The 12,827-nt window shown below is 44.2% G+C and overlaps 1 protein-coding gene across 1 annotated transcript in view; it reads right to left on the reverse strand.

Moving 5' to 3' along the window:
- The window catches only part of gnav1 (guanine nucleotide binding protein (G protein) alpha v1), a 116,288-nt gene that overhangs the window by 68,014 nt on the left and 35,447 nt on the right, over positions 1 to 12,827 (reverse strand). The window contains exons 3-4 of the mRNA XM_048611058.1: positions 10,435 to 10,527; positions 5,102 to 5,262 (exon numbers count right to left, since the gene is read on the reverse strand). Of these exons, the coding sequence (XP_048467015.1) occupies positions 5,102 to 5,262; positions 10,435 to 10,527 (254 nt within the window). The remainder of the gene's footprint in view (positions 1 to 5,101; positions 5,263 to 10,434; positions 10,528 to 12,827) is intronic.

The raw sequence follows: 12,827 nt of genomic DNA on the forward strand, positions 1-12,827 counted from the left end.
TCTGTTTTCACAAAGGAGGACACAAATAATGTACCAGAAATGACGGGAAACAGAGTTTAATAAAGGGAGGAACTGAAGCAAACCTGTATCATTACAGAAATAGTGTTGGAGAAATTGATGGGATTAAAGGTTTATAAATCCCCAGGACCTGATAATCTACATCCAAGAGTACATGAGGAATGGACCCTAAAAGTGGTGGATGCATTGGTGGTCATCTTCCAAGATTGTTTAGACTCTGGAATAACTCCTATCGACTGGAGGGTACCCAACATAAAGCTGCTTTTGAAAAGGGAGGTAGAGAGAAAATAAGGAATTATAGACCAGTCAGTCGGATGTTGGTAGTGGGAAAATGCTAGAGTGCATTATCAAGGATTTTATAGCAGACCACTTAGAAAATAGTAGTCACTCAGTCAGCATGGATTTACAAAAGGGAAATCATTCACAAATCTATTGGAATACCTTAAGGATGTAACTAGCGGAGTTGATCGAGGAAAGCCAGTGGATGTGGTTTATTTGTAAAATGCCTTCTGAAAGCCCAAAGTGCCATGTAAGAGATTAATGTGTAAAATTAAAGCACACAGGATTGGGGTCATGTACTGAGATGGACAGGGAACACAGTAGGAATAAATGGATCTTTTCCCAAATGGTAGGCAGTGATTAGTGGGGTAGCACATGGATCGGTACTAGGACCCCCCAACTATGGATAATATCTTAATGATTTAGAGGAGGGAAATAAAAATAGAGTCTCAAAATTTGCAGATGGCATAAAGCTGGGTGCAAGGATGTGAGGAGGATGCAGAGATGTTGCCGTGTGATTTGGACAGGCTGAGCCAGTGGGCAAATGCATGGCAGATGCAGTATCATGTGGATAAACACGAGGTTCTTACTTTGGTAGCAAAAACCAAGAGTCACTTAAATGGCTACAAAGGAGAGAGAGAGAGCGAGAGCGAGAGCGAGAGATCAAGGAGACCCGGGTGTCCTCGTGTATCGGTTGCTGAAAGGGCAGTAAAGAAGGCAAATTCTATATCTGTTCTGAAGGGTCATTGGACCCAAAATGTTTTAACTCTTCCTCTCCACAGATGCTGCCAGTCCTGGTGAGACTTTCCAACAATTTCCGTTTATGAAACTGTTGTTGGCTTTCATAGTGAGAGGATTCGAGTAGAGGAACAGGGACGTTTCGGTGCAGTTATACAGGAGCTTGGGGAGGCCACCCCTGGAATACCATGTGCTGTTTTGGTCTCCTTGTCTGAAGAAGGATGTTTTTGCCATAGCGGGAGTGCAGTGAAGGTTTAGCAAATTGATTCCTAGAATGGCAGGACTGATATCTGAGGAGTGATTGAGTTGGTTAGGATTGTATTCACTGGAATTTAGAAGAATGAGGAGATATCTCATAGAAATCTATAAAATTCCAACTTGACTAGACAGGTTAGATGCAGGAGGATGTTCCCAATGATGGGGGAGTCAGAACCAGGGGTCAGTTTGAGGATAAGGGGTAAACCACACACACACACACACAGTGGTGAGCCTGTGAAATTTACTACCATAGAAAGTGTTTGGGGCCAAATCGTTCAATATTTCCTGCAGCTCTTGTCTACAGAGATATGGGGGAGGGCTGGATTAGGCATTGAGCTCGATGATCAGCCATAATTATATTGAATGGGGAAGCAGATAAGAGGGGTTGAATGGCCGACTCTTGCTCCTATCGTCTATGTTTCTATGCTTCACACAGCTGGCACAAGAGCAGGTCAGAAGCTAGAAATTCTCTGGTAAGTAACTCACCTCCAGAATCCTCAAATCAGTCCACCAGCTGTAAGTCACAAGTCAAGAGTGTGATGGAATACTCTTCATTTTTCAAAAACAGTTGCAGCTTGACACCATCCAGGACAAAGTAGCCCATTTTATTGGCATCTCAACCACTACCGCCACTCTTCGCCACTGATGTACACTGCCAGTGTGCCCCACAAGATGCACCACAGTAACTCACCCAGGCTCCTTCAGCAGCTCCTTCCAAACTTGTGACTATGGCAGAAGATGCACGGGAACTCATCAGCACTTCCAAATCACAGGCTATCCTGACATTTCAGCTTTTCCAGGATTACTGCAGCGACAAAATCCTGGTGTTGCTCACCCTGAATCAGTGGAGTACCTCGATGGCACATATCAAGAAAGCAGTTCACCACCACTTCCTCAGGATCAATTAGGGATGGGCCCAGACAGCAAAGCCCACATCCCATGAATTAGGAAATGCCTTTTCAAATGGTTGAGCAATGGGAAAAGTCTGACTTTGATTCTCTGTCTCTACTGGAGGCAGGAGATTCCTTGTTCCTCACATAAGGCCATCAACTTGGTCAGCACATTCGACAATAATAAAAGCAGTTATTGCTGACCAAGGGAAAAAAAGATACATTTTGTTGTAATTTTTTAAAATCTTGTCCTTGTTTGGAGAATTGGCAAGAATGCCAAGTTAACAATTAAACTGAATGAGAGTGCTAATTAATTGGCACGTGGACTCTGTTTGGTGGAAGCATTGCTGTGGAGAAAGCACTGGTTTCTGAAGAAATCTGAAAGAATTCTGAAGAAGGGTCTAGGCCCGAAACGTCAGCCTTCCTGCTCGGCCTGCTATGTTCATCCAGCTCTACACCTTGTTATCTCACTGGTTAATGACAACTGACTTGTACACTTAATGGTGTGGGGCCCTGGATAGTGTTGTTGAACAGAGACACCTAGGGGTTCAGGTACACAGTTCTTTGAAATTTGCATCACAGGTAGACAGGGTGGTTAAGAAAGTATTTAGCGCGCTTGCCTTCATTGCTCAGACCTTTGAGTATAGGGGGTTGGGACGATGTTGTACAGGATGCTGGGGTGGGCACTTTTGGAGTGCTGTATCCAGCTCTGGTCATCATGTTGTAGGAAGGATATTAGTAAACTGAAGAGAGTTCAGAAAACACTTACCAGGATGTTTCCAGGAATGGAGGGTTTGAATTATAAGGAGAGGCTGGAAAAGTTGGGAGTTTTTTTCCACTGGAGCATAGGAGGTTGAGGGGTGACCTTATATAAAACCATGTGGGGCACAGATAAGCTGAATAACAAAGGTCTTTTCCTCAGAGTTCAAAACAAGGGAGCATATTTTAACGGTGAGAGGAAAAAGACTTTTAAAAAAAAAAAGGACCCAAGGGACAACTGTTTTTACACAGAGTGGTACGCACGTGGAATGAACTGCCAGAGAAAGTGGTAGATGCAAGTACAGTTACGACATTTAAAACATATTTGGTCAGCTACATGGATAGGAAAGGTTTAGAGGGAAATGGGCCAAATGGGACTATTTCAATTTGGGAAATGTGATTGGCATTGGGACTAGTTGCACCAAATGGTCTGTTTCCATGCTGTACGACTCTGTGACTGGCAATTAATTGGTAGGTTGTGTTTAAAGTTTGAACTAGGCAGGTTGACTCTGATTGGTCAAGGCATTGACCAGAGAAATCAACCAGCAAATGGCCGTCATGTATTTTGTTCATTTGAAACAGGTGCAGTGAATGTCCTTTTTCTACCTGGCCTTGTGTATTAATACGTGCAGCCTCTAGCACATGCAACATGCCCTCTGCGAGCCCAACTGACGATCCTAAATTGGTCATCAGCGCAGTTCCTCTCACACTCTGAATTATCCAGTAAATGTTGTCCAATTGCAGAATCATGTCTCATGCTAGATGTGATGCTGAGACTTTAAGTACGGGCTGGTTGGAAATAGTCAGTACCTGGTTTGTCGTGAACAGTCAGAAGGGTTATACTGTTTGATACAATCCGTTGGTCTTTGGGATATATGTCTTACAAAGCTGGTATTACACTGGCACATTACTAATCGTGAGGTTTGATGACAGCACGTAGCTAGTGATGAACAGGATTTATGAGATCACTGCATTGTAGCAGCATGAAACAGATAGAGGTGGTGACAATCGATGAGTCTATTACCGAGCACTCTAACACGAGGGGAGCAAGAATTCACAGTATTGTGGAGCCTTCCAAACCACATGTTCTCCCAAAGCGGTTACACTTCGCACGGATCGATGCTTAAATTACTTGTGATAAGCTGTGAAAGGAAGCTCTCAGTATTGCCTTTGGCAAATTATCCGCTTCCACCATTTCTTTTACGAAACTGTTCCACAGATTAGAAACCCACTCCCTGAAATATTGTTTGTGCACACATTAGCTTCGCCTTTACCCACTTCAAGGTGGCTATGCCCTCAGGTTTGACTGTCCTCTGCAAAAGGGGAAAACAATTGTTCATGCTCTACATTGTTGAATCCTAATATCAGTTGTTTTTAATCATCATTCTACCTTCCGTTTTCTATTGGGAACATCTACAATTTTCATAATTATTCCTCATAATCCAGTTCCTGCCTATCCCCGCAATCATTCAGATTGTTCTTTTCTGTGCACTTTCAACAGCTGCAACATTCTTTTTCCAAACCCATGACCACTTCCATGTAGAAGGACAAGGGTAGCACATACATGGGAACACCACCCCTCTGCAAGCTCCTCTCCAAGTTACTCCTCATCCTGACTTGGAAATACATCGCCGTTCCTTCACGGTCGCTGGGTCAAAATCCTGGAATTCCCTCCCTAATGGCATTGTGGGTCAGCCCACAGCAGGTGGTCTGCAGCAGTTGAAGAAGGCAGCTCACCACCACCTTCTCAAGGGCAATTAGGGACGGGCAATAAATGCTGCCAGCAAGTGACATTCCATGTTCCACGAAATGCATAAAACAATCCTTTTGTCCTTTGTACATGCAATATTCTAAGTGATGTTGTACAATGGTTTATAAAACATAAATAATACTAATCTTTTTGACATACACCAACACCTGACCTCCTTGAGTCATTGGCAGAATGCACAGTCACAACTCACATTTAGAGCATTCGCTGTAGTTCAGGGGAAACTGGGCAAGTTCCCAAGGGAGAAAGCAACAGGTAGATGTGCTGACAGGTTGAGGTTAAATAGGAAGGAGAATTAACACCAGCATGGACCGGACAGGACAAATGGCCTGTTTCTGTGCTGTACGTTCCACGTGAAAACATGGAGGGACACAGGAAACGACAAACTTACTAATGCGCGGAGTCATTCAGCTCAAACTCGTAGCCTCGCGATGCAGCCAGTTTGACCCCCTGGTCTGCCCACAGGAAGCGAAGGGCATGGGACATGAAGGGGAAGAGGGCATAATCCTCATCGAAACAGCGACCACAGGACAGCACCGTCTGAGCGTGGATCTGAAACACAACAACAGGCAAAAAAAACAGCCCTGAGTCAAAACTCTGATTCCAGAAATGACACCATGCGGCTGCAGTAGGAGAAACGGAGAGGGGGGGACGGAGAGACGGGACCACCTGCTAGTAGCAATGATATTTCAGATTTAGTTAAAATATCTTGGGGTTACAATACTGACACTTTCCTGTCCGTATTCACTAGGATTAGCAGAAGCCATGTCGTATTCTCTCACATGTAAATGTGCACAATACTAATATTTCCATCTCGCATCTTTCATTGACCAAGAGAGTAAAATATTCTCAATCACAACAAAATTCTTGCATGCTGTACTTTCTACCCACCCATTTTTCCATGAAGTGATTGATTATTAAAGTTAAACACCCACAACTATCGATGTCAGACATCACCCACTCACTGAGAACATCACCTCATTGCTCACCAGCAACAAAGATAAAGTCACCATAGGTCTGCTCTGTCATTACAGAGAGACAACTGGTGCGGATTTAATTTAAACCAAGGGTCAGCACACCTCAGGTGAGGGGAGAGGTTGAGAAAGGGAGCCCTTCATGGTAACGTCAGCCGGCGTGGGAATTGAATCCACTCTGTAGATATCAGTCTACGTTGCAAACCAGCCATCCAGCCAATGCAGCTAACCAACCCCCCAGCAACATCTGGATTCTCACAGAGCTGCGTGTGGCGAGTGCATGAGACACTGTTCAAGACAAGGTTCAAAACGTTCAGAAAACACAAACTTTGATGCATCTTCCTTTTTCTTGGGGATTTCAACCTCAAAATCCAATTGGTAACCCAAGATTTGAGAGTTTGGATGATTTCCAAATGTTGTTGCTTGATCTGCAAAAAAAAATAAAAAGGGGGATCCAGATAGAGTACAGTTCCTCCTCCCAGCGGGCACTTGCCCATGGCAGTGGACAGAGGAGTGCAAGAGACAGACAGAAGGAATCCCATCTTTTGCTGTCTTCATACAGACACCTCTGGGTTACACAGCAACAGAGATAGCATTCCTCATAACAGCACGACTTCAGCTGATGTCAGGTATGGACTTCTCCTCACACTCTCACTATCAGCTTCCCTTGTCCACATGTGTTCTATTGGCCGGGAATCCACTGCATTACAGTGTAATAAAGACATGTTGGAATAGCTGAAGTGTTGCAGTGATCCAGAGCACTCAAGTTTCTGGCAGTGTCTTCACCAACATCACATCCAGCTGTATCCCCAGTCTGCCCAGCTCCAGATTATCAAACAATTCAAGTATTACTTGAAAAGTGCACCAGGATCAGCTCATGTAATCTTGGTTTAGACAGCATGCCAGAGAGCGTGAGCATGGGCCAGAGAGGGGGATAGCACGCGAGAAAGCACAAGAACTCAAGAGAGAGTGCATGAGAGAAAGGGTGGACAAGAGAGTGAGCGTACGAGAGTGTAAGCATGAGAGAGCAGGGAGCAAGAGAGTACAAGACAATGCAAGACCTTGAGGGAGAGGGAGAGAAAAGGGGGAGGGTGGGGATGGCAGAGAGAGGGCAGATGGGATTGGAACACACCTTACCAAAAAGGGTGAAGAAAGAAGAGTTGCTCTTTAATATTTAGCTGCTGACACTCAGTCACCCAATTTCTGCTGATCGATTGCAGCAAGTGTCAGAGCTGATTCGCTGCACCCCATACAGCTGTCAGTGTTGGTTTGTCAAAGTTCATTTTCAATGAGAAGAGGGAGTTGCCGCTGTCACCAAACACAGCTCCATCTCTTGCTGCTGGAGCTGCTCGAAATCTTTCTAGAAATGATTGCTTATGAAGTGATCGCTCAAGCAACTGGCCCATATTAAGCTAAACAAGCAGCAAGAACGGGTAAAGAGCAGGTGACAAGGGTCAAGGGCCAGGGCATCCTAGACCCATCTGCCCCACACACGTCACACTAAGTCTATTTCTATTCATTGATTTTCACAGATAAAGATCAGAGTGCTGTTAACAAAGATTTGAACCTGTTCATGGGCAATTCTTTTCCTGATATCTCTGACAGTCATTGGCTGTTGGGGCAGCCATGGGCCAATTGGAAGCAGGAAGATCCCCCCTAAGCAAATTCTAATCACATCAAGGACAACTCCATTGCTGGAGCTCCAAACCTCTGGCTAACCAGGTCTAGAACAAAGACTGATCCCTACCATCAGACACCCCACTTCAACAGTTCAATTTCTCTCTCTGATCAGAATCCAGGTACAACACAATCCACCAGCAGGCAATATCACCAGAACAGAGAGAGACAGAGAGAGAGAGAAAAGAAGTGGGGAAAAGGGAAATGAGAAAGTTAAAAAAAGAATGCAAAAGAAAAATGGAGAAAGAAAGAGACAAAAACTCAAACACAAGTAGTTGCTATGGTAATAGAGATAACAAGGTGTGGAGCTGGATGAACACAGCAGGCCAGGCAGCATCAGAGGAGCAGGAAGGCTGACATTTCGGGCCTAGACTCTTCTTCAGAAGTGTTGTGGGAAACAGTGGTCAACCCATGCACAGCATGATCCCACAAAGTCAGTCAGTCAGTCAATCGGTGCTGGTGTTTTTCAAGGAAGACATAAACCTCTCTCTTTTTTGAAGACCAGCTACAGGATCCTTTACATTACACTTAAGTTATCAGAGTCTTTGTTTATCATCCAAACGACGGACTGTGATAGATCAGCACTCACCCTCCAACAGTGTGGGGCTCCATCGGCGCTGACTCTCTGACAGTCCTGTGCACAAGTGAACAAATAAAGCTGCCTTTTCTATCATCTCCATGTTTGCCAAAATTTTCCCAAATGCCTTTGCACTGTATTCACAATCCCAATGACATCAACAACATCCACAATCCCCAATTCCAGCATTTTGTTCCGTGTTCAAGACAACAACATGCTGCGTTTTACAATTTTACATTTTCTGTTCGATTATAGGGAGTCATCGATGTCTAGAACACAGAAAAAGGCCCTTCAGCCCACTGAGCCTATAACAGTCCCAAACAAGCACCTAACTATTCTAATGCCATTTTACAGCACTAGCCCATAGCCTTGTAATCACAAGTCACATCTAAATACTTACTAAATGTAATAAGGGTTTGTGCCTCAGATTGCCACCATTCTTTGGATGGGAAAAAAGTCTTTCCTCCCCTCACCTTAAATCTATGCCTCTGGTCAGTGATCCCAGCATCAAGGGGGATATAGTTTCCTTCTGTGCACCCTGTTTATATCCCTCAATTTTAAACACCTCAATGATGTCCCCCCTCAGTTTCTTCTGCTCCAAGGAAAGCAGCCCCAATCTACCCAGTCTCTCTTCATAATTATTTTCATGATTTTTTTTTTAAACTAATGCCCAATGGATCCCCATGTACATTGTTAAAATCTCATTCCTTTCCCCTACCAAAGGAAACTCACCTCTCTCTCTGATTCTGCAGTGACTACTGTGCCTCTGTAGGGGTCAGTGTTGGGACCACAACTATTCTTGTTATACATTAACCATCCAGGCAAAAGAACTTAGGGCATTGTTGCTAAGTTTGCAGATGACACAAAGATAGGTGGAGGGGCAGGTAGTGTGGGAATGGTGGGATGCTGCGAAAGGACCTGGGCAGGCTAGGAGAGTGGGCCAAGAAGTGGTAGATGGAATACAACGTGGGGAAGTGTGAGGATATGCACTTTGGTAGGAAAAATAGGGGCATAACTATTTTCTAAAACAGGGAAAGGCTTCGGAAATCTGAAACACAAAGGGACTTGGGAGACCTCATTCAGGATTCTCTTAAGGCTAACATGTAAGTTCAGTGGGAAGACAATTGCAATGTTAGCATTCAAGAGAATTAGAATACAGGAGTAGGGATGTATTGATGAGACTGTACAAGGCTCTGGTCAGACCGCATTTGGAATATTGCACAAAGTTTTGGGCCTTGTATCTAAGGAAGAGCGTGCTGGCCTTAAAGGGGGTCCAGAGGAGGTTTACAAGAATGATCCTGGGGATGAAGGGCTTGTCATATGAGGAGTGGTTGAGGACTCTGGGTCTGTACTCGATGGAGTTTAGAAGGATGAGGGGGCATCTGATCGAAATTTACAGAATACTGAGAGTCCTGGATCGAGTAGATGTGGAGGAGATGTTTCCGCTAGTAGGAGAGACTAGGACCCAAGGGTACAGCCTCAGACTGAAGGGATAACCCTTTCAAACTGAGATGAGGAGGAATTCTTCTTCAGCCAGAGGGTGGTAAATCTGTGGAATCATTGCTGCAGAGGCCAAGTCACTGAGTAGATATAAACACAGAGATAGAGAGGTACTTGATAAGTAAGGAGAATAAAAGGTTATGGGGAGAATAGGGTTGAGAAACATAACTGGCATGATCAGATAGTGGAGCAGACTCCAAAGCCTGAATGGCCTAACTCTGCTCCTACTGCTAATGGTCTTACAGTCTGTTCCCCAGGCTTCTTCTTGCTACCAGGTTTTGATGCTTTTGTCCTCATCAGTTCTCCTAAAACAACTCAAATGTACACTTTCATCTGCCAGAAACTCATTCCCTCCTAGAATTCTACTCCTAACTTTTCACCATTATTGTAGAGTATTATTGGGGAAAGAGAGGGAGTGAAGGAATTTCTATTGGATGAGGAAGCGGATAATATCCAGCCGCCATAAAGCCTTATTCCAAGAGAAAAACAACTTGTGAAAAATACAGTATTAATGAATCACTGAGGATAATGTGCAGACAGGACACACACTGGGTTAACTTCACCTCCCTACTACTGGTGCAACACTGTCACCTACTGGTTGCAATTCTACAACTGTCACTGCATGTTCATAACTATCCAGATCACTGTGAGTGCGTGAGTGAGTGAATGAGCGAATGAATGAATGAATAAATATCTGACTGAGGTCCCTTCTGTCTGGCCTAGCATGGTGAAAGATCCCATGACACTATTTGGGGAAAGGCGCAAGAGTTATCCCCAGTGTCTTGTTCAATATTTCACTCTCAATCACCATAATTACACACACAGATAATCTGGTCTTCGTCACATTGCTATATGTGGAAGCTTGCTATGCGTGAATTGACTGCAAATTACAACAGTGCCTACACCTCAAAAAGTACTTCATTTGCTGCCAGTTGCTTTGAGATGTCCTGAAAAGTGCTCTACAAATGCAAGACTGTTTTTTAAAGAACTTCTTACGGTATTCTTGGGGTTGGCCAGATTAATCCTCAGGATTCCCATCCCTTGGAGCACAAACTTCATTGAACTGAGGAGATTGTCCAGGACAGCGGGCTAAAGGGACAAAAGAAGAGAATAAAATTCACTGATTAGTGTCAACACTGGAAGAGAGGCTCAACACAGCAAACGCCCAAGGGCATTTCACAAGAGGAATAATCACACAAAATTCGAGACTGAACAACATTGGGAGATTCCAGGCACATTATAAAAGGAGGGCTTTAAAAGCAGTAAGTGAGACCTTTAAGAAGAGATTTCCAGACCTTAGATCAATACAACTCAGACACAGACACCGATGGCAGAGTATTTAAAATAGGAATTGCGAAAGATGAGAATTGGAGATTCTGTATTGGAAGGTCGATTGTCAGGAGTAATCGGTTTAAAATAAAATGCTGGACAAATTCAAATAGCCATCAGACTAAATGATAGGAAGAAGATGGCCTAATGGCAATATTGCTGGACAGTTAATCCTGAGACTCAGATAATGCTCTGGGGACCCAGGTTCAAATCTCACCACAGCAGACAATGCTGGAATTTGTATTTAATAATAAAAATCTGGAATGAAGAGTCTGATAATGACCTTGAACCCATTGTCGATTGTTGGAAAAACCCAACTGGTTCACTAATGTCCTTTAGGGAAGGAAACAACCAACCTTACCTGGTCTGCCCTACATGGGACTCCAGACCCACAGCAATGTGGTGCCCTCTGGGCAATTAGGGATGGGCAGTAAATGCTGGCGTAGTCAGTGACACCCTCATCCCGTAAACAAAATAAAACTGCATGTGGAGCAATCAACAAATTATCATCTGGTTGAAGGCAAAAGACCTGAAGACTCATTCAAGGCTATGACCATTTCCATTGAGAGATGATCTAACTGCCATCCCTTGACATTCAATGGCATCACAATCCTGGTAATCCCACTCTCACAACCTGGGGGTTATCATTGACCAGGAACTCAACTGGACACCATATAAATAAAATAGCTACAAGAGCAGCTCAGAGGCTGGCAATACTGCAGCAAGTAACTCACCTCCTGACTCCCCAAAGCCTGTCCCATCTACCAGGCACAAGTCAGGAGTGTGATGGAATACTCCCCACTTGCCTGGATGGGTGCAGCTCCAACAACACTCAAGAAGCTCCACACCATCCAGGACAAAGCAGCCCACTTGACTGGCACCTCATTCACAAGCATCCACTCCCTCCACCACCAACGCTCAGTAGCAGCAGTCTGTACCATCTACAAGATGCACTACAAAATTTACAAGACCTTACTATCCACAACCACTTCCATCTAGAAGGACAAGGGCAGCAGATACATGGGAACACCATCACTTGCAAGTTCCTCTCTGAGTCACTCACCATCCTGACCTGGAAATATACACCGCTCCCTCACTGTCACTGGGTCAAAACCCTGGAATTCCCTCCCCAAGGGCATTGTGTGTCAACCTACAGCTCATGGACTGCACCAGTTCAAGAAGGCAGCTCACCACCATCTTCCCAAGGGCAACTAGGGACATAAATGCTGCCCAGACAACGATACCCATGACCCATGAGTGAATGAAAAAAAGCCACTTGGATGACAAAGGAAAATGGAGGCTATTTCAGATCTGCTGGATGATGGAAGATGGACTGAATGGTCTGATCCAATCCCAAAATAATACTATAAATGCCAATTTGATTAGGACAGTACTTATTTTTGCAGATATGATATAGCTAAACTGAGTAAATAAGCTTTTATTAGAAATATGTTTATTTTTGTGTCATTCATAAGACTAATACCCAAATTACTGTCTTGTTGCATATTAAATTTCAGAGGATTATGCCTCCATGTATAATTAGTTTCCTTTCTCTCTCAGTCAAACAGGGAAGCAGCCGGTGCCCTGAGCGTGTTCTATTCTTTCAGTATTGTGTTACAAGCCCTTTGCATCACGTACTTCACAATTCCTGTTGGCAAATTAACACAAGAACTCCCCACCATCCCACCAACACCTCAGTACCCAAAATATCAAAAGGAAACTTATCAACTTAAGTCAAAGCGCCATTTTGTGGCCGGTGCACCCAGACCCAGCGGCGCCATCTACCATAGAGAACCCAACACTCAGTATCGCAACATTCATAAAATATTTGATAGACTTTTAGGTGGTAGACACGTGACTGACAGAGGGAGATATTTTCACATCTGATGACTATTATGTCACTAGGCATCGGTCAAGAACAAGATTAAGCTTCCCTGCAATTATTTGCCAGGTTGAAGTCTAAAAGCAAAGCCAACTTTTGGGAAAAATGTCCATGGACAGCTCTGCCTGGGGGAGGGGAGCTCTGCCAGGGAACCACAGAGCCATTCTTCCAGAGTTCC

This window comes from Rhincodon typus, chromosome 23 (assembly GCF_021869965.1).
Source record: "Rhincodon typus isolate 14 chromosome 23, sRhiTyp1.1, whole genome shotgun sequence".
In the NCBI taxonomy this organism is placed as follows: Eukaryota; Metazoa; Chordata; class Chondrichthyes; order Orectolobiformes; family Rhincodontidae; genus Rhincodon; species Rhincodon typus.